The sequence below is a fragment of the Haliotis cracherodii genome, unplaced genomic scaffold, assembly GCF_022045235.1.
Source record: "Haliotis cracherodii isolate W230 unplaced genomic scaffold, xgHalCrac1.p SCAF_9, whole genome shotgun sequence".
Taxonomy (NCBI): Eukaryota; Metazoa; Mollusca; class Gastropoda; order Lepetellida; family Haliotidae; genus Haliotis; species Haliotis cracherodii.
The window spans coordinates 567,078-594,920 of record NW_027266343.1 but is presented as its reverse complement, the minus strand read 5'-3'; the positions used below and the strand labels follow the sequence as shown (position 1 = coordinate 594,920).

Genomic DNA, 27,843 nt, shown 5'->3' with positions numbered 1-27,843 from the left:
TGGCTTTGTTGTCAGCATACTTGGTCTGAATTGGCTATGTATAATGTGGTAAGGTGTCTCATTGGCTATAGCAACATAAAAGCTCATGCATGCACACACACATACATGTTGCTATATGAACATGAAAACATCTTTATTCAATATTTTCAGTTGTCCACCACATGAATCAAACAGGGAGATATCATCTGCTTGTTTATATAAATATCATGTATAGAATAAGTTCAGATTCATGTTGTTTTTAAGATATATATAATGGATAGAAATGATCCCGTCTCCAAGGTAACAAGTAAAGAGCAGTCGTCATAGTAACTGACAACACTGAGTCAATATGAGAAAAGTTCCTGGTCTACACAATTTCCCCAGCAACATCAATCAGTCTTTTAACCTTTGACACACTTGTGACCTTGACACTGAACTCTGGAGGTGAGAGTGAGGCTCCCATGGACACTCCACCTTTCTGGAAGGTCATGGCGGACGACTCGGCAGCTCGAGCTGAGCAGTGGAACTCCTTCACCCCCGTTGACTGCAGTATTCGATCCAGGTTCCGCTCGTGGATACCCCCTCCTGGAAAATGCAAGGGTCACATTCAGATCCTATCAATATATCAAGCATTGACAGATTTTTTAACCAAAAACCTTTCTCCATTTTCAGTGTTCCCGGGGCTTTAGAAACTGCCAGTCCTGATGGACTGGCAACACTAAAAATTACCAGTCCCCCCTAATTTTTGTCAGTCCCAACTTTCCACAATAAATAAGCATGTGAAAATTACCTGGCTTTAATTCTTTTGACATCATGTTCGATTGCAAAGATGTCATCTCTGAAGTAACCAAAATAGATCTACTTGTCATTCACACAAAGTTCAGTCACAATTTACTCTTTTTGATATATTTCTGGACGATGTCGCTACAAATAAACTCAAACCAACGTGAAATGTTATTTCCTTATACTAAATATGGACAACGGGAAACCCTGATGGTAACAGACAAGCTGACTTCAATAAAAAAATATACTTATTTGAATATTGCTAGTGTTCTGTTCAATAACAAAAAATTATATGGTACTTTATTTGCCGGTCCACAGGGACTGGTAGTCAAATGTATTTCCGGTCCAAGCCTAATTTTACTGGAAAAAAACCTGGTAATTACCAGTAAACGGGAACACTGATTTTGGAGATTCAGTTTGAAGGGAGATTTATTTTTGCTAGGTTTTCACATGAGCTAGCCCTATATTGTGGAAACGTAGAATTGACAAATAACAGTCGGGCCATGACGCTGTAGCTCACCTGAATATGCAGTCAGCGCTGTCAACATTGCTTCTAAAATATTTTCTGCATAAATTCTAATAGCAAATGTATTAACAAATATGAAATAAATGACTAAATTTCCACCATGTTTCTAAATCTGCAAGAATGAATACTGTTGTAGAACATTGTTATAATACACAACAGTTAAATTCACCCAAATATTCACGTCATACAATTTTCCAATTGTTTCACACACAAACAAACAATCTTTGAATTAATAACAATGATAACTATGATGTGGAAATGTCAGAGTTCAGGGAAACTTACCTGGCATAACTATTATTCGATCTGATGCCTGAAAGAATATAATCAGATAATAGTTTTGCTTATTATACATATGATATTAACAGTCAAAGTAGTGCCATGACTAAATAAGGGTAAGAATTTATGGATGGACAACTTCTTTATTTCAGATAAGAGCAACGTTTCGGTGTAGGTTCTAACACAGTTATCAGCCTATCAAAGACGTTAGTGCAATGACGTGTGTGTGTGAAAGGTGTAAGTTTCCTCAGAGTAACAATGGCCCACTTCTAGACATTGCTCTTCTGGCTCATGACTGAAGTTCATAAATGAGTCAGAATATCTGCAATGAATAACTAGAGAGTGAGTTTGGCTTCACGCCACTTTGAACAGTATTTCAGTTACATGATGGCGTGATAGAAGGAAAAATCTGCTTGGTAGCAACAAATTCTTGAAGGCCGGACCACTCAGAGAAATTCCATCAAAACCATGCACGCTGAGAATCGCGATATGTGGATGAGTGAGTTGGGATTAACACTTTTTTTAACAGCTTTTCAGTTGTAACACACCGTGTCAGCTTAATGTGGGAGGAAAGCCCCAAGTGATGCAGGTCTCAGACGTTTACCACTTTGGTGAAACCCACGAGCACGGTTATGGTGCTGACAAACCTAGAAACATAATCGGGGAGAACCAGGATTCTAACCCACGATAGTTTTTCAAGCATGACAAAGGGATGCAACTCTGCACAGCAAATTTCTGCAACTTAAACTCTGGGTCACCATACCCTCGAATAACGAAATCAATCTTAGTCACTTTAGAATAATCCACAGGAGCAGAGTGTCCTCCCAATCAGAGGAAGAAGATTTGCTCACACAAATTTGATAACAGTACCTAGGAGAAACTTACAAGTAATTTTTATGATACAGCATTAAAAGACTGGTCACTTTAAAACTGTTCACATCATAGCACTTGTATCTGGGCCCTTTGAGTGAGTGAGTATGGTTTTACGCTGCTTTTAGCAATATTCCGGCAATATCACAGCAGGGCGACACCAGAAATGGGCTTCACACATTGTACCCATGTCGGGAATCGAACCCGGGTCTTCGGCGTGACGAGCAAACGCTTTAACCACTAGGCTACCCAACCACCCCCTGGGCCCTTTGAGCATGTTGAAGTAATTTTAGGCGCAAGGTCACAAGTCTGGTGAAGTAAGCAGCATCGGTTGCGGAGAGTCCTTGGATGGGTGACCGTGTTTCAGCAACTTGGCTCCTGATAGTTTCCAGGGCTTCGGTCCTGCCCCACAGGGAAACTGACTTTGTTCACTCATCAGTGAATGGGTACCCGATAGGATGAGATGGCAATGTGGTTGTTAACCTTCCAGCGGCTTACAGGCAGCTTGGATTGAATACTCCCCAGGGAGCTGAGAATGATTCTTGAGCATGTTGAGTGCACACTGATCCCATGACCGGGGTAATGATAGTGCTTTGAGCATGCCCCTGAGTGGTGTGGAAATATGTGCAATATAAATGGCCTATTACTACTATTATTATTACTGTGATTGTTGCAAGTCTATGTTAAGGTATGGGAGTTACCGTTAAGATCGCTTTGTACAACCGAACCTGACCTGATCAATTTAGACAAAAACAACCTTGAAACAGTTTACCGTGCTCTTCAGTTCAATCAATCCTAAGACAAAATCTTTGAAAAATTAGATGGGAGATTTCAGCTTCTAAAACACAACAAACAATATGATAAACTAGAAAGTGTTTTTACTCGTAAAAACATATGTCTCCCCCCACTCCCCTAACCCCCATTCATTCGTTAACTTCACGTTAAACCCCATCTCTTCATTCCCACCCTCCATTACTAAATAACAGAGACAAAAACAGAACTCCTAGAAATTACAACTAATGGGCACCACTTCAGGACTTGGTTAATATGTTACAACTTCATGAAATAATATTGAACAGTTTTTGAGTTATGGTCCGGAAACAAAGCTTACCCCCATTCAGAGGCTATGTTCAACTTATCTCCATGGAAACGAGAAAAAAATAAAAATGTCAAAAATCTCTAAATAGCAAAAGGCACCACTTCAGTGCTGGGTTAATGTGTATACAAAGTTTCGCGAAAAAATATTAAACGGTTTCTGAGTTATGGTCAGGAAACAAAGCTTACCCCCTTTCAGAGCCTATGTTCAACTTATCTCCATGGAAACGAGAAAAAATAAAAATGTCAAAAATCTCTTAATAGCAAAAGGCACCACTTCAGTGCTGGGTTAATGTGTATACAAAGTTTCGCGAAAAAATATTAAACGGTTTCTGAGTTATGGTCCGGAAACAAAGCTTCCCCCCATTCAGAGCCTATGTTCAACTTATCTCCATGGAAACGAGAAAAAATAAAAATGTCAAAAATCTCTAAATAGCAAAAGGCACCACTTCAGTGGTGGGTTAATGTGTATACAAAGTTTCGCGAAAAAATATTAAACGGTTTCTGAGTTATGGTCCGGAAACAAAGCTTACCCCCATTCAGAGCCTATGTTCAAGTTATCTCCATGGAAACAAGAAAAAATAAAAATGTCAAAAATCTCTAAATAGCAAAAGGCACCACTTCAGTGCTGGGTTAATGTGTATACAAAGTTTCGCATAAAAATTTTAAATGGTTTCTGAGTTATGGTCCGGAAACGGTGGGAACGCCGACGCCAACGCCGACGCCGACGCCGACTCCGACTCCGACGGGAACCGTGCCAAAAACAATATGTCTCCCTCCATTCTGGGGGAGACATAATAAGCATATATGCACAGTCCTTCTTTTCTACAAGTATGTACGAGCTCACATGTACGCAGTGTATTTCTCCAATCAGATCTGAATCTCAATACCTTGTCAACCATCTGTCTGATGACTGGGGCGCCGTCTAAAGCACTGGCCTCACCCCCACTCGTGAGGACACGCCCACACCCCAGGGAGATCACCACCTCCAGGGACGACAGGAGGTCGGAGGTCATGTCAATAGCTGAAACAGTCATTTTTCTAGACTATCCATTCAGTTGTTCAAACAGCGAAGAGGTGAGGTGAGGTGAAACAGAGTTTAACGTCGCATCCAAGATTATTGCACTTATGCAGTGACGTGCATGCACATGTGGCTGCTTAGACTAGTCCGGACTGATGCCGATTTATAGTGCTAGCTCACTGAGATACCATGCTGTAGTTTAACATGAATACCCCATTCAGACACAGTATACTGACTGCGAGCTGACCAGTCCTTGTTTTAGCCTTTTAATACCGAGCTCCAGACACGATAACAACAAGTACCATCTTTTAACGTGTTTTGGTATGACGTGGACAGGGATTGAACCCCGGACCTTACACTCTCCGGGCGGACGATCTACCACTACACCTCTGAGGCAGTCTTAAATAGTGAAGGAAATACTCTCAGTCTTCTGCAGGATGTGACTGGGGATAATACAGACGAACCTGCTGCTGAAGCATTTCTAGGTATTTATCAATCTTATGTATGGTGTTTACAAAACTAGAAACATAATCAGAGTGTAAAGGGGACTCGAACCACTGGTTCCTGGAACACCAAGGGAGGCTACTCTTCACGATGCGATTCCACCCCATGTGGGTGTATGGACAGACTTTGTGTAGCCAAAATGGAAATAGGATACAACTTTGTGTAAACAAGCCCTTCTGATGGTTAATGAAGGTATACACTGAAAAATCTGAATATTTACCTCTGTGAAATGTGACTGGTAAAGGCCTTATCTGGGCTGAAAATGTAAAACCTTGGTTAGTCAACTCAGTCGATCAAACAAAGAAATAGTTGCAATCGCAAACCAGCATCTTAATTTTACTTTCAAAAATTCATGTGCAGTAAACATCTCTGAAAGGAGGTTTCAACCTGGTATTTGATACATTTTGGGTTGAAAAGAATACTTTAAAGTTAATAAAAAATATCTCAAATATATGTTATCTTATCATATGCCAAATAAGGTAATGCATGCATGGTAATGATTGAAAAAACTGATGATTACCATGGTAATAACTGAACTTTTCTTCACACCATTTTGGGTTTATAACACAAATTCATAAACATATATTTATGACTCATACAGACTCAGAAATATCTAGGCTTTTTCATATTTCGGCTTGCCCTTGATACGTTAGTATGCCAGTGAGAAGAATGCTTCTCAATTGAGAGGATTTCTTATTTTTTAATCTTTTCAATTTTTTTTTTCCAGAGGTATATTTATCACTTGTTTCACATAATAACATTAACAATCATCCTAGGTATTGTCATGAAACAATATGTGATTCAAAGTGTCTTATTTGAACTGATTTTAACACTGCCGTTGTGATTTTAAACGTCCCTTTGGCACTTTAAGACAAGGAATCTGTATCCCTATCTCAGAACTCACCTATCAGCTCCCTGCATCTGTCTTTGTCTACAGTGCCATCTCTGAAATTAAGTACACACCACATCAGATGGATGTTTCCTTGTTGATTTCTGCTTCACTCAGCAATATTCCAGCTATGTGACGGCGGTCTGTAAATACCGTATATGACCGCGGATAAGCCGACCCCATAGATAAGCCGAGGTGTTAACTTGACCATTGAAATACGAGAGAAAATGATATGACCCGCAGATAAGCCGAACCAGGAAGTGAAAGGCAAAGATTCACTGTGAAGTCGGACTGCAAGATATGTGTGGGTAATCAAATCTTGTCCATACAATCCAGTGATTACATCATGAGCATCGATCTATGCAGATGGGATACGATAACTGTCATGAACCGAGTCAGCGAGCCTGACCACTTGGACCCACTAGTCACATCTTTATTCTGCATGTAAGAGAACGGCTTCGTTCATGGGTCACAGTACATCAATGTCGTAACCACCCTTATCAAAGTTCAAGTATATGTCAAACACTAAAAGGGCGTTTGGGTAGCCTTGTGGTTAATGCGTTCACTCGTCACGCTGAAGAACCATGTTCGAATCCGACATGGGTACAATGTGTGAATCCCATTTCTGGTGTCTCCCGCGGTGATATTGCTGGAATATTGCTAAAAGCGGCGTAAAACCCTACTCACTCACTAAAACACCAATAAATGTTTACATCAAATAATTTAAATAGTCCCTTGAAGTCAGCGGCCTGACCACCTGGTTCCATTCCTCGAGTTAGGGATCATGAATATTTGTGGGCATACTTTTATGAAATTGTGTGCTCAATTTTTATTGTTCAGTTGGGCAAGCCTCATCTTCTTGAGGCAAGAGAGTTAAATGAATTTAAGTCCGGTTTCAACCCTTGCCGAACTAGGCTGGAATTCCTGGTCTCAATCCCAGTGCCACCAGTGGCTATTACGATGGAGTTATGTCCCTTCTATGCCTCTTCTATGGACCAACCAGATTCCACCTCTCATATCACTTGCATTTTCTTCAAACAAAATGGCAGCGCCCTGTCAAGATGATCTGATTGATAATCAAGATCTAAATTTTGATAAAACGAGTCTTACATCATGAAGTGCATCAAATCACATGAACACCTTAATTAGAAACATGAAAAGATTAGGAAAATATCTGTTGACAACCGAGTAGACAGTGCACATGCTTTGCAAATCCTGCAGTCGGCAAAAATCTGCACGACAGGTTATGAACTGGATTTAATTTTCGTTGCACGATTTTGATTGGACTATTCATAGACTCGTTGGTCCAGCCAAACTGTAACTCCATAATACTAGCCTAGTTCAGCAAGGGTGGAAACTGTACTTTTGTAGTCTCCTGCCTCGGGAAGATGGACAAGCACATCTCCAAACAGGACACAAACTGATAGATGTGATTGCATAATATTATTAGAACAAGCCTAGATTATTCATGCAAATTGGTTGTTTGCAAGACCACATGTTTGCTAGGCAACATGGAGGAATTTCACATAGGGCATACCTGAGTTTGCTTTACGAAACAGATTTAAGATACAAATTGTTTTGTATCTGTTTGGACTTAGTCATTGATCATCATTACACTGTTCTAAACTATCGTTCAATTATTGATTTGGCTGGGTCTATGTTAAAGTAATGAGTTACGCTGGTCGTAGCGCTTCGATCACCGTGTGAAACGTGGCAGTGGCTCTTTGGTTGGCTACTTACGTGGTCAGCAATCCTATTACAAACCCATCAGCTCCAGCTTGCTTCAACTCCTCGATGTCCTGCTTCATGACCTCCATCTCAAGGTCACTGTACAGGAAGTCACCTCCGCGAGGTCGTATCATCACAAACACGGGTATTTGGACTTTCTTCTTGATCACTTTCAGCATACCTGCAAATGTCAATCGGAAGATATGGATCAAATCTGTAGTGACATTTTATAATCAATACAACCAACTGCGCAGTCTCTATAGACGCTGAATGCATCCCCTAACATCCATCTACCTGTAAAATGGGTTTTCTAAAAAGTGACTGAATGAGTTTGGTTTAATGCCGCATTGATCAGTATTTTGTTTGTTTTTTTGTTCTAAGCATATTGAATTATGAAAGTAATGAAGTCAGTCCCTCAGGATACTTTTTCAAAATTATCATTATTGTTGTTGTTTATAATTACAATTATAATGATTTATATAATTTATTTATTTATTTTTATCTTTTTCATTTATATTTTTAATATTTTTTTATCATGATTATGATTATTAAGTCATTGCAAGTCATATATTGTTTTAAACATATTTTATTGACATTAAAAGGTCAAATGGATTTGACAACCCGTGCCGCCAACTTGGAAGAATATATGGACTTGTCTGATATTATTTTATTCATTGAATAGTATTTTGGTTTTTTTATGTTTTAAACATGTCTAACATAGACTTACAATTGCTGTACACTGTGGTCACTGGAACAAAGCTACTGTGTGAACTGGGCACTCACCAACAGTGGGTGTGGTCCCTCCTTCCATGAGATTCCCACACAGCTCCACTCTCTTGGCACCTGGCCAAATTTAAATATAGTTAAAACCAATGCAACATGTGAAACACTAAACGTTTTGAATTTATAAAAACACTTTTATGCATAATCACGATAATATAATATCATGACATAACCAGCTAAGTACAGGAGGCACAGCATTCCTTCATCTGAAAATCTTTGAGATTATATAGGTAAAATATTTAAAGCTTTTAATAGTGAGTGAGAGAGTATAGTATTTTAGCTTTCAGCAATAATCCAGTGATATCACAAGGGTGGATACCAGAAATGGGCCTCACACATTGTACCCATCTGGGGAATGGAACCCAGACCACTACGCTACCCCACCACCCTTTCATAATGAACATATCTGGGAAGGAGCACTAGTTGTTTTTGGAAATCATTGAAGATTGATGAGAAGGGCCAACTGACCAAGCAATCAAACCAAAACATTCCACAATGGAGTATAAATGAGTTTGCTCCCTCTCATAAACCTGGATAAGTCTTATTCAATAATAGCCACAGGTTGATCAAGCACTTCTGCATTTTGTCTTTTCAGGGAGTTTCAGTCATGATAAACATGTACAAGGACATGGGGAGGGTCATTATTTTCAGTGCATTAGTGCCTCTGACCCTCCACCCTACTATAATAAATGAACTGTCCCTTGACACTTTGAGAAAAGAAAGTGTGAGGCCAGCGTCCTCTTTGAAAAATAAGTGCTGAAATATACCATGTATACTGTATATTTTGTTTTTGTAAGGTGTGATACCATGGACTTGTATAACTTGTTATATAGGTCCGTGGTGATACTAAACTTTACATTAAACAGCAAAATGATGCTAACTGATTAATTTTGATGATCAGTTGTTTGGGATGACCCAACAATCAATCATTAGTTTACAACCAAGTCCCATTAGTAATAAGCGGATAGAGTGTCAGTCATTGAAAAATGAAATAGATTTCTTAAATCGATGTCTATCAATTTCAGGTCTTAATAAGCATGGCAATGTTAGCACACCTCCTTTTTCAGCATTGATGGCCGAGGCCACTGAATCTATACACACTTCCATCATTCACAGTTGTAAACACTTCCACGTGATTCTTCTACCGGAAGTAGGGAATCCCGCCTCGTTTTGATAACACATACGGTCTCTTTGGGAAACCCCCTAGTCGTGCGGTACACTATATGTAACAGGGGACTCGCGTAGAGATTGCACATATTCGTAGGTCCCGACCTTCTCTGCTACACTTCCTTGGGACATTTCACTGGGGTTTCTGAATGAAAGAAGATGTTTTCTGGATTCTGCTTAATGCGATCAGGGTTGACAGCTTCAACTGTGAGCCTTGCCAGTCGTGGATTTCGTCACGTACTGCAGAATCAGGTGAACATTTTGACATTGAATATTAATTTTATATTCCTTACTGAGCCATTCATTCTGACACAAGTTATATACACTGTACAGATTAAAATGTTTAAATGTGTTTATTTATACAGATACTCGTTGTTGGCTTATATATCCACACATTCAGGTATTATGTAAGCTTTACGTAACCAAAATTTCTGTAGATCTGTATCATAATTTCTATTCGACCTGCCACTTGTAAACTTTGCCAACAAGATGAAAATATGCGTGATTTTTAAAAATGCAGTATGCATGTATTTTCCAAACGTATTGTGATATGTAGATCTATTAATTGGTATTTCATATCGGTAATAATGAGCATCTATATTAATTCATCAATAAATGCATAATGATCTTAAAATGAACTTACTAGGGCTGGGACAGGTACCCGGGTCAGGTGGGTTCTGAGTAGGACCCGGGTACCCACAGGACTACCCGGACTCGTGGCTAGGCATGTGATGATATTGTTTAATGGCAAAATAGTTCAAATGTTCACATTTCTTTCGGACTATGCACACATTCCTACTGACTTTATATGTTTGCATAAAGGTAAAACTTCAGTCAATTTCAGTGTATGCATGACCAGGTCGGTTTATACGTGTATCTAAATACATTTTGACAGGAGAACAGTAAAACATAAAATTTCCCAATCAGACATTTTGTACCTATCTCTTGAAACCTACAGCGGGTACCCAGGTAGGGTCGGGTAATAGAGGGGTGGGTACCCAGGTAGTAAATTTGGACTTGTCCAAGCCCTAGAACCAACACTAACGTGTAACACAAACTGGTTGATAGCAATGTAGGTGGTACTCATGGAGCGTGGAGAACGTCACGCAAAGATGGCGACATATAGCCTGGTGAATCAGCCACCCCACAAGGGAATGTTAATATCAATCAAGTTGTAATATTAATTGTTTTTTTCATGTTAATGAGCATGATGAAACAAACATGATAAATAGCTCATGCATATTTCACTATCATGAATGAACAAGTATCAATTTATTTACATCACTTCTTATCTTCTGAATCTTCATACTATTTTTCATTCAAAATATGAAAAGGAAAATGGACAATAGAAAAGAAAAGCAAATACGATCTTTCACCTTTAATGTCAAGAGCAACATGAATGACGTGGCGATATACGCAAGTGAAGATGTATCATGCGTGCATGCAGTTATAACAATATCTCATCCTGCATGTTAAGGTCCACTGTCCAAGATGTCAGAAGGTGGTCCAAGGGACAAGGCAGTTCAGTGTCATGAAACATCTCCAACAACCTAAACCGGTGAGTTCCCTGCCTGATCTCATCTGAGGAAAATAATATTAGCAGCCGTGTACTTTACTAAGAAAGTGTTATCCCAAATATAACATTTATTACATTTGACCACTTTCTAAAATGGCATTGTGTTCACAGCTTTCGTCCATGGGACTTGTGCCAATTTACATTTGTCAGAAGGGTACACAAGGTACACGATCTAGACTACCAGTTGTCAGTCTTTCATTTTTGTGGAAGCCTTGGTGGCTGAGTGGGTTAGATTGCTCTGACAGTGTGGGTTCGAATCCCGAATCGGACTCCCAGAATTTGTACTTTACAAAGAAAGTGTTATCCTAAATAAAACATTTATTATAGATTTATTACACCTATATCAAGGCAATTAGACAAACCAGTGGTTGATAGCAGAACCAACAATTCATGTTGCTAGGGGTGATGATACACATTCAGTCTGGATGTCTTCCACAAATTATTGAAGTTATACCAATATATTACAGCAGTTAATTTGCATATATTGTCAACTCCACTTTAGCATCAACATGATCAAGCAATGATAAGATATTTGTGGAAGATTATTCACTGAAGACTCATCAAATCCACTGTTTGTTTCAGGTGTCTGGGATTTTGAGATTTCTTCAGCCAGTCCGGAAGACCACGTCTTCTGCTGCAGGAAAAGTTGTGCCAGAGTTACCTCCCCATGCCGAGAAGATTGTGGGAGGCTGGTTGATAGGATGTGCGGGGATGGTGGTGGGAGCAGTCATCTTGGGAGGCGTCACCAGGTAACCCTGAAAACTTCTCTGAAAAGTAGATATTTCGCTCATTGTGTTACATTTTATTTTTTTAAAGACTTCTAACTGTGGTAATGCATAGTGTGTGAGTGAGTATGGCTTTATGCCACTTTTATCAATATTTCAACAAAAATCAGGGTGCGGGACACCGGAGTTGGCTCCCAACATTGTACCCAGGTGGGGAATCAAACCTTCAGCATGACGGGCCAACACTTTAACCACTGGGCTACCCTACCACCCCAAATAATCCATAAAAGATCAACTAGAGATTGTTAACTCTCTGTCTGTCAAAAGTTTAGTACTCCAACTGTGAGAACCTTATTATTTCCTGAAATGTTATTCCAAGGCCTGCAAGGATCATCACCCTCTCCTGTCTACAGTCAGTGTGCCCTAGGGTCATATCACGTCACGAGACGACAGTGTATTGTTTTCGTAGTCCGGACGTCATTGTTGACGTCATTCGAGTCTTATTGTGACATGAGGTCGGAATGACGTCACACTAGAAACGACGTTACAGCTGAAGATTGTTGATGTCATTCAACAAATTGTGGTTCCGCTGCTTATGTGACTTGCTTCCCTCATAGGTACACACTAACAACTCTGTATGTATACATCGTCATCGGTAATAAATAAAACATCATATTCTTGTCATTTCATACTATGTGTACGACACTCGTGCCTAAATTCTGGTATTTCCCTCACTCTGAAATACCGGAATTTAGACACTCGTGTTATAAATATAGTATGACATGAACACAAATATAATCTCCTCTCTCTATTATGTTTGTGTTTGTTGTTTAACGCCGCACTCAGCAATACTCCAGCTACATTACGGCGGTCTGTAAATAATCTAGTCTGGATCAGACAATCCATTGATTGGCATCATGAGTATCGATTGGAATACAATGACATGCAGCAAGCCTGGCCACCCGATCCTGTTAGTCACCTCTTACGACAAGCATAGTTGCCTTTGATGGCAAGCATGGGTTGCTGAAGCGCTGTTCTACCCAGGATCTTCACGGGTCCAATCTATTATGATATGCTGTACATGATTGCTGTTTTTCAGATTGACAGAGTCAGGTCTGTCGATGGTGGACTGGCGACTCCTCAAGGACATGAAGCCGCCAAGGTCACAGCAGGAATGGGAGGAGGAGTTTGAGCAGTACAAGCAGTTCCCGGAGTATAAATAGTAGGTTACTATGGTTACTCAGACACACATTTGTCTTCCTTGTGCAATATCAAATAATCAGTGGATAATGTGTAGGTTATGCACTGGGATCTGTAGCTGCTGTAACCTACCTCTCTGCTGCTCCAGGGAAACAATTTATATACTGATTTGTTGCTACACAGAGGTACAGACTTCCCTTAGCGTTCTCCTAATAGAGTCCCGATGCAAATCTGCATCACACTTTATATGCTTGAGCCAAGTGCTTGCATCATGATGTAACGCCAAATGCAGCCTAATGCACTTTCTAAGACACTTGGGTTCAAGAATGAGTACTTGTTTTTTGGTCTATGTAAATATATATTTACTAATCAACTTGAAAGTGAAGAATCTTTAGCAATGGTACCTAAAAAATCCAAACCCCCTCGATGATTCCAACCCATAGGTACATGGATAATTGCATGACTGAAAATATAAATAGAGTCAAACACTGTTGTGTCAAACTTGAAGGGTCCTACGTAAATACTTTGAGTTATCCAAGGTTCGACACAACCAAAAATGATGAACAAGGAAGGAATACGCAGGAAACAATCTTTTACATCGAGATAATTGTAAGTTCGATACATCAAAGTTCGACACATGGGTGTTTGACTGTAGACAGATTTGAAGGCAACTGTTTCTTTACTTGGGTAGGGACGATACACCAACTGTGTGATCTGATCCCTGTCACGATACTTTGATCATGATCAGATACGTATCACGATACTTGCATGTGCTCTTGTCCATGATGCGTAAGGCATCTCTTTCATAGAGAGGATGGCCAAATACCCTGCGCACTCATGATGTACTGTTGGCAGTGTCAAGTATGGTGCAATGGATGCAAATATTTACGTTTTCATTAATAATTTTCACTACTAATTAGTGTTTGGTGTAACAGTTACTACAGCAAACCTTGAAGGAAAGGATCGATACATTTTACTAAGTGAGCGACTGTGATTGATACTTCTATCAAGAAGCAAAAAATTAGGATCCACCAATCCATTGGTGTATCGTCAATGATGGCTGGTTGAATGCTGTTGGTTGTAGCTGTAGTTTATCATGTCAGTGTCAGCAGTCAGAAAGAGATGACGCTCAGTGACTTCAAGTTCATCTACTACATGGAGTATGCCCACCGGATGTGGGGGCGTGGCGTGGGGCTGGTGTTTGCACTTCCGGCTCTCTACTTCCTCAAGAAGGGCTGGATCACTAAAGCCATGAGGCCAAGGCTCGCCATCTACGCATCATTCATTGGTTTTCAAGTAAGTGAGAACAAACCACTTCTCTCTTTTGCCATTGTGTATTTTCAAAGTGAAATGTCCAGTGAGGCCATGTTTTGAATCAAGGGAGGTAATCTTTAGTATGTTTTTTGTGGAGAATATTATCTCCCTTTGGTCACATTTGCTTTTGTAGGGCATTGACATGCTCATCTTCCCGAGGCAAGGGCGTTGACTGATCTTTAAAGTCCAGTTTCCACCCTTGCCAAACTAGGCTGGTATTACAGAGTTACATTTTGTTTGGACTAACAAGCCATGCACAGTCTATTCAAGATCTTGTAATGAAATCAATGTCCGGTTGTGCCATGCAGATTTCATTCATTTGCAGGATTTTCAAAGCATGTGTACTGTCAACTTAGCGTCAACAGATAATTTCCCTATTCTTTTCATGTTTTTAATCAAGGTGCTCACATGATTTTATGTCTTTCTGAAAGTAAGACCCTTTTTATTACAATATAGATCATTGATAGATCTTGATTATTGATAGCCTTCATTGGGCGCTGCCATTTTGGTTGAAGCAAATGCAAGTGATATGAGAGGTGGAATCTGATTTGTCAATAGGAGGGACATAACTTGTAATAGCAACTTGTGGCACTACGATCAAGCCCAGAAATTCCGGCCTAGTTCGGTAATGGTGGGAACCGGACTTTTACAGTTTTAACTCCCCCCTGCCTCAGGAAGATGGACCATGGTGAATGTTCTTACATGTTGATAAGTAACAAGTTCTCAGACTTATGTTTCAAAACACAGCAAAACAAAACAATATTGCAGAGAAATGTTCAGTGTTGTGTACATTCGAAATCTTCCATATCTATGAAAAATGTCACTGAAAGTTCAGTATCAACAGTGGTATCATGATAAATTTATGACCGATCCTTTCCTTTCGTAAGCAATGATATGAGCATGCACACAGTTGTTTTTTCCACAGCTGGCATGCCGGAATGTCGGCACGAACTGGATTTACTGCTGGCGCCTACTTGATCAAAATGTTGAAAAAGTCTTCAATTTATGACTTCTTGAAGCATCATTAAACACCCAAAGCTTACCTCTAGAGGGAATGATTCGACTTCCAGACTTTTTGGGGGGGGGGGGGGGGGGGCAGACATCTAAGGCACCGTGATTTGCTGTGCAGAGTTGCGTCTCTTGTACACACCAGAAACCTATGATTGTGGGTTCGAATCCCGGTTCGCCCCGATTATGTTTCTAGGTTTGTCAGCCCCAGTGCTCGTGCTTGTGGATTTCACCGAAGTGGTAAACGTCTGAGACCTGCATCACTTTGGGCTTTCCTCCCACATTAATTTGACACGCCGTGATATGACTGGAATACTGTTAAAAGCGGCGTTAAACCCAACTCACTCACTCACTCACTCTTTTAGGTGGACAGACCACAAAGTAGATACAGTTTATGGATAACAACTTCTCTAATACAGTATTAAGGCTACGAAAGGGGTTCCGTAACAGTTGATAAAATTGTATTTATTAATGATCAACCTGTGCTGGTTGTATGAGGCGACCTAATGGATATCAGTTGGTCATACTTGATGACTTGGTTGATGGTGTCTGTGTACCCAAATGGGATTGATTGTTGCTCATGATATCAATCACTGGGTTTTGTGATTGTCTGTTGTGCACTGTTACAGTCAGCCTTTACAAATGAAAAACCAGTATCTTTGTTAGCCTTTGATTGTGTTTCCTTCATAGCTTTCATGTGTCTCACAATCCTAGAAATGGATTAAGAATAGATTAGTTCTGTATTATTTCAAAATTAAAGTAAAGATCTGTGAAGATCCGGGTTAGAATTGATCTTCAGCAAACCATGCTTGCCGTAAAAGGCAACTATGCTTGTCGTTAGAGGCGACTAACAGGATCGGGTGGTCAGGCTCACTTACTTGTTTGATACATGTCATCGTATCCCATTTGCATAGATCGATGCTCATGATGTCAATCACTGGCTTGTCTGGTCTAGACTCAGTTATTACCAGACTGCTGTCATATAGCTGGAATATTTCTGAGCCCGGTATTCAGCAACACACACACAGACACATCAGATGTTCAACAAGCCTGACAATTGCAGGGTTTCCTTGGCTGGTACATGGTGAAGAGTGGTCTAGAGGAACAGAAGAATCCTGACGGCGTCCCCCGAGTGTCCCAGTACCGCCTGGCGGCTCACCTGGGCTCCGCCCTCTTCCTCTACACGCTGTTCCTGTACGGAGGCTTGATGCACCTCTCCAAGCCACAGAGGGTAGGAGCAGACTGAGTCCTTCTACATGTCATCATCTAGAACTGGTTCACTGGTGATTTGTGCTGCAAGCTTCCAGCTTTTAGCCAACAGACGCTGGTAAACAAGTGTGGTACGAATCTGTACCTGTGCTTGCCATAAGAGGCGACTAACGGGAACGGGTGTTTAGACACACTGACTTGCTTGATGCTTGTCATCGTATCTTAATTCCATAGGTCGATGCTCATGATGTCAGTCACTTGATTGTCTGGTCCAGACTTCTTGATTATTTACAGACTGCCCTCATATAGCTGGAATATTGCTGAGTGCAGCGTTAAATAACAAAACAAACAAACAAACAAATGTAAGTGCCAAGTACTGAGGATCAGGTGGTTACCAGTGTGAGACTTAGATGATGGTGGGACATGGTGCCCTGATGGCGTGACATGGTGCCCTGATGGTATGACATGGTGCCCTGATTGCATGACATGGTGCCCTGATGTTGTGACATGGTGCCCTGATGATGTGACATGGTGCCCTGATGGCATGACATGGTGCCCTGATGTTGTGACATGGTGCCCTGATGGCATGACATGGTGCCCTGATGGTGTGTAATGGTGCCCTGATGGCGTGACATGGTGCCCTGATGATGTGACATGGTGCCCTGATGGCATGACATGGTGCCCTGATGGTGTGTAATGGTGCCCTGATGGCGTGACATGGTGCCCTGATGGTGTGACATGGTGCCCTGATGGTGTGACATGGTGCCCTGATGGTGTGACATGGTGCCCTGATAGTATGACATATGCCCTGATGGAGACACTCCAGGTACTGGTTTGCCAGGCTCGTTGTGTACAGGTCCCTGAAGCTGAAGTGTACACACATTCACTGCAATCATACTGCTTGTAGTCTAGAGGACTTGACCATTGGTGGTTTGATTCCCTGGCAGCATAATACCAATAGATGTTAAACGTAACTTGTTGTTTCCCTGCCTTGTGTTCTGCATTAAGGGGATAAAACAAGCACTGATCAGCTCAATCAAATATACTCAATATGAGTGGGGTATTCATGTTAAACTGCAGCATGGTCTCTGAGTGGGCTAGCACTATAAAACCAGCATAAGTCCAGGCTAGAACAAGCAACCACATGCATTCATGCACATACACACACAAACACACCTGCATGCATGCACATACACACACAAACACACCTGCATGCATGCACATACACACACAAACACACCTGCATTCATGCACATACACACACAAACACACCTGCATGCATGCACATACACACACAATCACACCTGCATGCATGCACATACACACACAAACACACCTGCATGCACATACACACACACACACACACCTGCATGCATGCACATACACACAAAAACACACCTGCATGCATGCATGCACATACACACACAAACACACCTGCATGCATGCACATCGCTATATGAGAACAATAACATTAAACCCCTTATCACCTAGCCTAACCAAGTGTATAAGATATTATAAGTTTACAGTTTATTTCAGTTTGGTTTTGCAAGTTTGGATGTTGCTTAATTCAACGTGTGTTTTGTGTTGTGACTGCAGATGCCCAACACGAAGCAGATGACGCGACTGCGAGTCATGACCCACGGAGTCCTTACCCTGGTCTTCATCACAGCTCTGTCAGGTGGGTGGGGACTGAGGGTCAGAGATATAGAATGGGGGAAGAGATCAGTGGGTGAAGGGTGTAGAGTTAAAGAATGGGGGGGTGAAGGGTGTAGAGTTAAAGAATGGGGGGGGGGGGGGGGGGGGGGGGGTGAAGGGTGTAGAGTTAAAGAAAGGGGTGGGTGAAGGGTGTAGAGTTAAAGAAAGGGGAGGGTGAAGGGTGTAGAGTTAAAGAATGGGGAGGGTGAAGGGTGTAGAGTTAAAGAATGGGGTGGGTGAAGGGTGTAGAGTTAAAGAATGGGGTGGGTGAAGGATGTAGAGTTAAAGAAAGGGGTCGGTGAAGGGTGTAGAGTTAAAGAATGGGGTGGGTGAAGGGTGTAGAGTTAAAGAAAGGGGTGGGTGAAGGATGTAGAGTTGAAGAAAGGGGGGGGGGTGAAGGGTGTAGAGTTAAAGAATGGGGTGGATGAGGGATGTAGAGTTAAAGAATGGGGTGGGTGAAGGGTGTCAGAGGTCTGTAAATCGCAGGGCGGGGGAAGTGAGGGTGAGTGGGTGTTAATGTATCATATATAGTTTTCTTCTTGCATATATTTTTTACAGGTTGCTATATGGGGCTTTAGAAATGTTCTCGCACTAAACACACTGCTTAACATTTCCAAAACTATTCTAAATTTCAGGAGCTTTTGTTGCCGGCCTCGATGCGGGTCTGACCTACAACTCCTGGCCCAAGATGGCCAACAAGTGGATCCCAGATGACCTTGTAGTCTTTTCTCCCAAGTGGAAGAACATGTTTGAAAACCCAACCACCGTCCAGTTCAACCATCGACACCTGGTAAAGTTGGTTGTTTCAATGATGGGAGAGATGGTTTAATAGTTTCTTCCTTTGACTTAAGGTGATGGTAGGGTGGCACAGTGGTTAGCAGGTCACGCTCACAATGGATGGAGTCCTTGGTTCTATTCCCACCTGAGTACAATGTGTGAATTCAATCATTGTCTCTCCTGCTGGGACATATTTGGCTGGAATCTTGCTCTCAGTGAAGTCAAACCACTCTATAACCCCAAGTTTATTAAGCTCTACCTCACCTCTATGCTTGTTGTCCCTGGACAGTGTAAAACAATATTCACTCAAGTGATTATATTCACGGATGAAGAAAGAAAAGGACCCTAGTAATTTCTAGGGCTGGGATGAAACACCAACTGTTCGATGCAATACGTATCACGATACCTTGCTCACAATCCAATACCTATCACGATACCTTGCTCACGGTGCAATACGTATCACCATACCTTGCTCACTATGTAACACGTATCACGATACTTGCATGTGCTGTTATCTGTGGTCCATACGCCATCTTTTTCATAGACAGGATGATATATAGGTTATCACGTGAGTGTGTTTGTGGATGGTAAATATCCTGCATTAGGAATAAACATTGTATTTAGCGAGCATTGTCATTGTCAGCCAATATAGTTCCAACTGAAATCTGTTTCTTATACAGTAGTGAAGCAACATATACGCAAAACAGCAATTGTTTTTAATTGCCTTTCGCGGCAATCCATCGGTCTGTCTGCAAGAGTATCTGTCCTTTGTCAAAGGGAAGCTACTCTAACACTAGCCTATGAGACGTCACAGCCACGGTCAGACAGTGTTGACAATCTGTCCTGTCATAACGTTAAGAAGTGCTGTCAGATGTACACACAGTGACAAAAGGGAACAATTCAAACATATTTTGGCCAAATCCCAACTATTTTAATTTATGGAAAAGGTTTCAACCCGCAGAGGTCTACAAGCACAGATATGGCTACTGATCCTGCTTGGCTAGGCGTTGTGCCCTTGCAAAATTGTTTTGCAATTTCTATCTCCAAAATTGCCAAAACATATAAAATGCCTTAGCACCGTCACAGTAAGACACTGATTTTAAGTATATTAGACTGTTCTTTTAATAATGATAGCAATTATCCCTGTAGTTTATCCAGATTCCTGATGGTTAATTCTGACTTGATCACCAAATGACAAGGGCGACGCCATGTTTGTTTATAAACACTGAAAGTAGTCCCTACTTGACCTTTGATATTTGCATCTCCATCCACATATGACCCCAACGGATATGATATTTATCCATTGGCTTTATCCTGCCAAGAAACCTACCCATTATATGATAAAGCCAAATACCTGACACACTTACAATTTAAAGTTGGCAGTGACAAATATGGTGCAATGGAAGAAAATATTTACATTTTCACTAATAATTAGTATTTTATTAATACATTGAAGGTATTAATCGATACTATTTACTTAGTGTGCGATTGTGATCAATACTTGTATCGAGAAGTAAAAAGTCATGATCCACCGATGCAGGGATCATAAATATTTTTTATAAAATTGTGTGTCTTCAATACAAGAAAATATCTCCAAAATATTCATGATCCCTAACTAATTTTGTTCAGTATATGTGTGAATACAATCATTGCACAGGCATGATCTATTTCCACAGGCGGAGTCGACTGTGGTGGCAATCACAGGCTTCTGGTGGATGGCCCGCAAGGCCCCGATATCTCCACGGGCCCGCACAGCCCTCAACTGTCTCCTCGCAATGGCATTCGTCCAGGTAACTATGTCCCCTCCATCACAATATGAACTTGCCGTTTTCCCTCTAATATTATGAATGAGACCAGTCCATTATTTAAGAAAAAGGAGGTGTTATTTTGAATCACAATAATGCATGTGGTCAGCCAAACAAGTGGTTGATATCATGAGCAATGATTCCCAAGGTCACAATGACACACAATCAGCCGTGTCATGCATTTTAATCCAGTGGTCCTAAAATTAGTCTCAGAACAATCATGCGTTGAACAGTAGTGTTTCAAATGACTCCATGCTTGTTGTCTACAGGCCAGGGATGTTTCAGGGGGACCAGCCATTATTCAGGCCTCCTCTCCCTTGTCTCGAAAAGCTCTGTGGGAATTCTGGGTTAGCTGAGGTTCCAAGTTGCCAATTCTTGTCGTAAGAGTTAACAGTCATCATACTCCGACAGGCATTGCTCATGATAATTACAGATCAATCTGGTCCAGATTTGATCATTTACTGGCAGTATTTGAAATAATTTTAAAACCCAACAAGACAGTCGGGAAGGTGACTCAACGTGTTGCCTGCTCATCTTCTAAATTACCTGGCAACATTCAGACATTATAAATAGTGAAAAATCGCAAAAACTAAGAGAAATTACATCTTGTTTCCGTTAAAATATTGCAAACAATTTCCTGAGATTCTACAAGGAGTTATAATAAAACCGAATGCGAAGAAGTCTTGAAATTATTTGTCAGACAGTCAGGCAGGTGGAATAAAATTTCATGCAGCCCGACAGAAAAGTTACAAACCACGGGCTGGCGGGCAGGCAGTTAATTCAGACACTGTTTACAGGCCGTTATCATGTAATTGGAATAAGGCTGCGTTTGGCATTGAGTAACAATCAAACCAAAGTCAGATTTAGATACATCCAGAGCACTTTCTACTGTTTGCTGGTAATACATTCAGAGTGTCTTCCATTTTTGGCTTATAATTGTTAAACATGATAATTAGCATGTTCCATTTTTGGCTGATAATACATAAAGAGTGCCTTCCATGGTTGACAGTAGTATGTTTATCGTGTCCTCCATATACTGTGACACCTTGGGTATCCCAACCTTGAGGGTGGTGGTAGGGTAGCCTAGTGGTTAAAGCGTTTGCTCGTCACGCCGAAAGCCCAGGTTTGACTCCCGGCATGGGTACAATGCTGGTGTCCCCCGCCCTGATATTGCTGGAATAAAAGCAGCAAAAAACTGTACTCACACACTCCAGCCTTGGTATCTTCACCCTATTGCTGTAGTGTGTATTTACCATGAGGAAGAGAATTTATTGATGTCAACTTTATGATGCAGATTAATTGGTGTAGTCTATATTTACCATCCACTGACACAGACTGATTGCTGTTGTGTATATTTACCATCCACACAGACTGACTGCTGTAGTGTATATTTACCATCCACTGACACAGACTGACTGCTGTAGTGTATATTTACCATCCACTGACACAGACTGACTGCTGTAGTGTATATTTACCATCCACTGACACAGACTGATTGCTGTTGTGTATATTTACCATCCACTGACACAGACTGATTGCTGTTGTGTATATTTACCATCCACACAGACTGACTGCTGTAGTGTATATTTACCATCCACTGACACAGACTGATTGCTGTTGTGTATATTTACCATCCACTGACACAGACTGATTGCTGTTGTGTATATTTACCATCCACACAGACTGACTGCTGTAGTGTATATTTACCATCCACTGACACAGACTGACTGCTGTAGTGTATATTTACCACCCTCTGACACAGACTGACTGCTGTAGTGTATATTTACCACCCTCTGACACAGACTGACTGCTGTAGTGTATATTTACCATCCACACAGACTGACTGCTGTAGTGTATATTTACCACCCTCTGACACAGACTGACTGCTGTAGTCTATATTTACCATCCACTGACACAGACTGATTGCTGTAGTGTATATTTACCATCCACACAGACTGACTGCTGGAGTGTATATTTACCATCCACTGACACAGACTGATTGCTGTTGTGTATATTTACCATCCACACAGACTGATTGCTGTAGTGTATATTTACCATCCACACAGACTGACTGCTGGAGTGTATATTTACCATCCACTGACACAGACTGATTGCTGTAGTGTATATTTACCATCCACACAGACTGACTGCTGGAGTGTATATTTACCATCCACTGACACAGACTGACTGCTGTCGTGTATATTTACCATCCACTGACACAGACTGACTGCTGTAGTGTATATTTACCATCCACTGACACAGACTGACTGCTGGAGTGTATATTTACCATCCACTGACACAGACTGATTGCTGTAGTGTATATTTACCATCCACACAGACTGACTGCTGGAGTGTATATTTACCATCCACTGACACAGACTGATTGCTGTAGTGTATATTTACCATCCACACAGACTGACTGCTGTAGTGTATATTTACCATCCACACAGACTGACTGCTGTAGTGTATATTTACCATCCACACAGACTGACTGCTGGAGTGTATATTTACCATCCACTGACACAGACTGACTGCTGTAGTGTATATTTACCACCCACTGACACAGACTGACTGCTGTTGTGTATATTTACCATCCACTGACACAGACTGATTGCTGTAGTGTATATTTACCACCCACTGACACAGACTGACTGCCTGGGTTCTGTTTCAGGCCACCCTGGGTATCTCCACCCTGCTGCTGTACGTCCCCACCCATCTGGCCGCCACCCACCAGTCTGGCTCGGTGGCTCTACTCAGCTTCGCTACTTGGCTGGCCCATGAGATCAAGAGGATGCCCAAATAACTGGCGTGACCTGAACAAAAGACTGTTTGTCCTTCAAAGTTGCGTTCACATCACATCACATCCCTTGCCATGTTGTCATTGCAAGCTTCATACATATTTAACCTTTTGAAAATGGGGCTGATAAATGTTGTAAATGTAACAATATCTGACCCTTAATATGTAGTTTTTATTATTCAAACAGCCATACCTTTTTGCATCCCAAAGAACTCAAAATATATATTATTTGCTTCATTCTCAATTTGTATGCATTTAGGATGCAATAAGTAAGAACCCTGTGCTACATTAGAGATGTATCTGGACCTGTTCGGGTAGCCTAGTGGTTATAGCGTTCGCTCGTCACGCAGAAGACCCGGGTTCGATTCCCGACGTGGGTACAATGTGTGAAGCCCATTTCTGGTGTCCCCCGCCGTGATATTGCTGGAATATTGCTAAAGGCGACGTAAAACCATACTCATTCATTCAGAGGCCAGTATAAGGCCGCTGATTTGAAGCAAATCTGTAGCAAATGTCTGTGCAAATTTGCCAAATGGTGTAGGCCCTCGCTATAGTCCTGATATAAGTGTAGCAGTATCACGAGGAACATGGGTTTTATGCGTCCTGTGTTTGGTTTTATTGAACTTAACCAGGGAAGCATAAAACCTGTGTACCCTGAGTGCTATGTCACGTGGCTTTTGTTGACTCTGGGAAAAACGTGCGGCATTTTGCTTGGAAGTGGGGAAAAAGGGATTTATTCTCCCTCTCTAAATCCTCTAAGTCTTGTACATAGTATAGGGTACTTAGACTCCCACTGAGAAATCTATTTAGTATTTTGGAAAGAATCATGTGGACCACAAAGATCTAATCATTCTGACATTGAGGTTTGATAACCAATGTTATGGCTTTCTAAACGTGACTTATATTTCACTGGTAACAGGACCAAAAAAGAGGACTTTTGTGCTTAGTGTTACACCTTTGCATTGAATGCAATATTAAATTTACTCATAATTGTGAAAATAAGAAAATCCCAATTTTGAAAAAAATAAATAAGAATTTCCAGTTGCCTGCCAAGGGCACTTTGTTTGGAATAGTAAATACATCCCCATGCTTATACTAAGACTATAACTCATATATTGGTGTAATGTAAGCAAGTGCTACATATTAGCGTAACTTGGCCAGGTGAGCTACATCCTCCTCAGGTGTATATTGGAGGGGGGGGTGGAGGCATCACGATAAGGCACAACAATTCTCAATGTGTATGTGTGTCTGTATTTGATGTTGGACCAGGGATTTGAGAGGGACAAGATATGTTTATCATACAGGGGATGTAGGTTTGGGCTCCGTCTGTCTGTCTGTCCCTTGGCTGCAAGGACCCATACATGATTTAGGGTTATGCATGTTGATCAAGTTCGAAAACCTTTTTTCCCAAATGATATTTGACAAAGTCATGGCCCTTGTTTGCTACTTTTGCACATGGTACACAGGACCTGCAGTGGGGCACATTGTCAAGGAAACCGCAACATATCTCTATGGATACAAGCAGAACAATTTACATACATCATTAGGGATATATATGTTGACGGAGTTTGAAACCCAGCATTTGGGTATTTTTGCTTCATTATGTACCAAACCTATCATTATTTCTCTTTGAATCTTGGCAAATATATAGACTAGACAGGACTGGTGCCTGCTGTTTTCACAGAAGGTACACACAAACAAACACGTACACACACACATGTACACACACACACACGTAAACACATGTACACACACACACACGTAAACACATGTACACACACACACGTACACACGGGCAAGCACACACACATGCACACATGCTTACACACATATACACACTCACTCACTCACTCATGCACTCACACACACAGGGGAAGTAACACATTTGTTACTCCTGTTTGGATCCCCAGTTTGTTTCTAGGATTGGCAGCACTGGTAAACATCTAAGACTTGGGGCGTTCCTCCCACATGAAGCTGACACACCGCGATAAAACAGGAAAACTGTTCAATCTCGTGTTGAAGCCACTTTCACTCACTGAGGATATGGCCTTGCATCATTTTACTGGTTAACTGACATACGAATATCAATAAGATCTTGCAGAGTCAGCAGTTTAAGTTGTGTGTTATGTAACATACAAAATATAACCCACAAACTAGGTACTTCAATGGATGTCAAGTTCCAAAGATCAAAGTAATGTCCCGATACACTGAAGAGTCATGTTTCCACAACAGAGGATTGTAAGTAGGAAACTAGAAGTCCATCAAATGGCATTGCAACACTGACTTACGGTCTTATGTGACCTGATGTGTACATTGTGTGCGTATGAATGCAGCCTTTGTTATGCTGTTGTGCTTACATTAAATTGTACAAGTTGGTATTTCTTAGCCTTGTCTGTTGTCAGTCATAATGGTGCTTCCAGAAACACTGTCAATCATAATGGTGCTTCCAGACACACTGTCAATCATAATGGTGCTTCCACACACTAGGGGCGGTCGGGTAGCCTAGTGGCCTAGTGGTTAAAGCGTTCGATCGTCACGCCGAAGACCCAGGTTCGATTCCCGACATGGGTACAATGTGTGAAGCCCATTTCTGGTGTCCCCCCCCAATCATGTGATATTGCTGGAATATTGCTAAAAGCAGCGTAAAACTATACTCACTCACTCACTCCAGACACACTGTCAATCATAATGGTGAATCCAGACGCACTGTCCATCATAATGGTGCTTCCAGACGCACTGTCCATCATAATGATGCTTCCAGACACACTGTCAATCATGGGGTTGATTCAAGGACAAACTGAAATGCAGTAAGGATCGGTCTGTCCAACATAGGCATTGATGACATGTTGTATTGCTATAACTTTACACCATGCTCACCAGCTTTTATAGAAGATGTATAAGACGGAACCCAGTGGTTCCCAACGCGTGCCCTACGTGGAATGAAAGGAACACTGGATGATGAGTATGGCTTTATCCCCGCTTTTAGCAATATTCCAGCATCATAAAGTCAGGGGACACCAGGAATGAACTTCACACATTGTACTCATGTGCAGAATCGAACCCAGGGCTTCCCTGTAAAAAGCGAACGCTTTTTGTCAAACATTCACCACAGAATAAATACGAGGTACATTTCCTTGAGATCTCTGTGTGCGATGTGTATTGCAAACACGTTATCAGTCTAGAAATATTGAACATATTGAAACTCGGGGCTGCTCATGTGTGGCCTCAAAGACTTGTTAGATGAGTCAGTGAGTTTGGTTTTAGGCGGCTTTTAGCGATATTCCAGCAACTTCACGACCGGGAACAATAAATGGGCTTCACACATTGTACTCATGTCGGGAATCGAATCCGGGCTTTCGGCTTGATGAGCAAACACTTTGACCACAAGGCTATCCAACCGCCCCACTAGGTAGATGAATCATCGCTTGGCGCCACTGTTTGTTGATGCAAACAGTCATATATTACAGTGATGTGAATGCACGTACACGTCGGTCACGACTGGATGGCCTACATAGTTATCCCGAACAAACAAAGTAAAGGATCATAAATATTTTGTGAGATATTTTTATTACATTGTTTGCTCAGTCTTCGCTACACTTCACTGAAAGTATGTGGTTTATGTGGCAAGAACATTTCCGAAGAAATCAAACTCCCACTCACAACATTGTGACAGTCATTAAACACGTGACCTCGGACAGCACGTGCAAAATGGGGTATGCTTGATTTACCACTGTCACTCAGACTCGATTGTGCGCAGACGCATATTGTTTTCTTGGAACCAAACGCCCAAGGACACTTTATTTAACACATTTAATCATCAAATAAGGATAAGATATATGATGAACAATTTCTTTATTACAATAAGAAGGCGTTTTGATGTAGGCTCTAACACCATTATCAAGCAAGTGATTACAGCCTTCACCGAAACGTCGCTCCTAATTGTGATACAGATGTTGTTCATCCATATATCTTATCCTTACATATTATTCAAAGAAGAAGACATTTAATCACTGCTTAAGCAACATCATAGATCATGCGACGTTGGCAACGTGTTGAACGTTTACGTGCCATAGGCATGTTTCCAGGTGGGCACACGTCAGACTATTGCTGCCCAAA

The 27,843-nt window shown here is 41.3% G+C and overlaps 2 protein-coding genes across 2 annotated transcripts; one reads left to right on the top strand and one right to left on the bottom strand.

Moving 5' to 3' along the window:
• Positions 1-154: 154 nt before the first annotated feature.
• On the bottom strand, positions 155-9,593 carry LOC139452694 (copper homeostasis protein cutC homolog). Its single transcript, XM_071234244.1, has 8 exons — positions 9,510-9,593; positions 8,455-8,514; positions 7,684-7,852; positions 5,959-5,999; positions 5,275-5,310; positions 4,420-4,553; positions 1,571-1,598; positions 155-564 (listed from the first exon to the last, which is right to left on the bottom strand). The coding sequence occupies exons 1-8, from the start codon at positions 9,562-9,564 to the stop codon at positions 347-349; spliced, it is 741 nt and encodes a 246-aa protein (XP_071090345.1). The 5' UTR covers positions 9,565-9,593; the 3' UTR covers positions 155-346.
• Positions 9,594-9,659: 66 nt separating this feature from the next.
• On the top strand, positions 9,660-27,241 carry LOC139452518 (heme A synthase COX15-like). Its single transcript, XM_071234025.1, has 10 exons — positions 9,660-9,873; positions 11,099-11,179; positions 11,780-11,946; positions 13,022-13,144; positions 14,226-14,418; positions 16,508-16,675; positions 18,250-18,331; positions 18,984-19,138; positions 20,802-20,915; positions 23,602-27,241. The coding sequence occupies exons 1-10, from the start codon at positions 9,781-9,783 to the stop codon at positions 23,731-23,733; spliced, it is 1,308 nt and encodes a 435-aa protein (XP_071090126.1). The 5' UTR covers positions 9,660-9,780; the 3' UTR covers positions 23,734-27,241.
• The last annotated feature ends 602 nt before the right edge of the window (positions 27,242-27,843 follow it).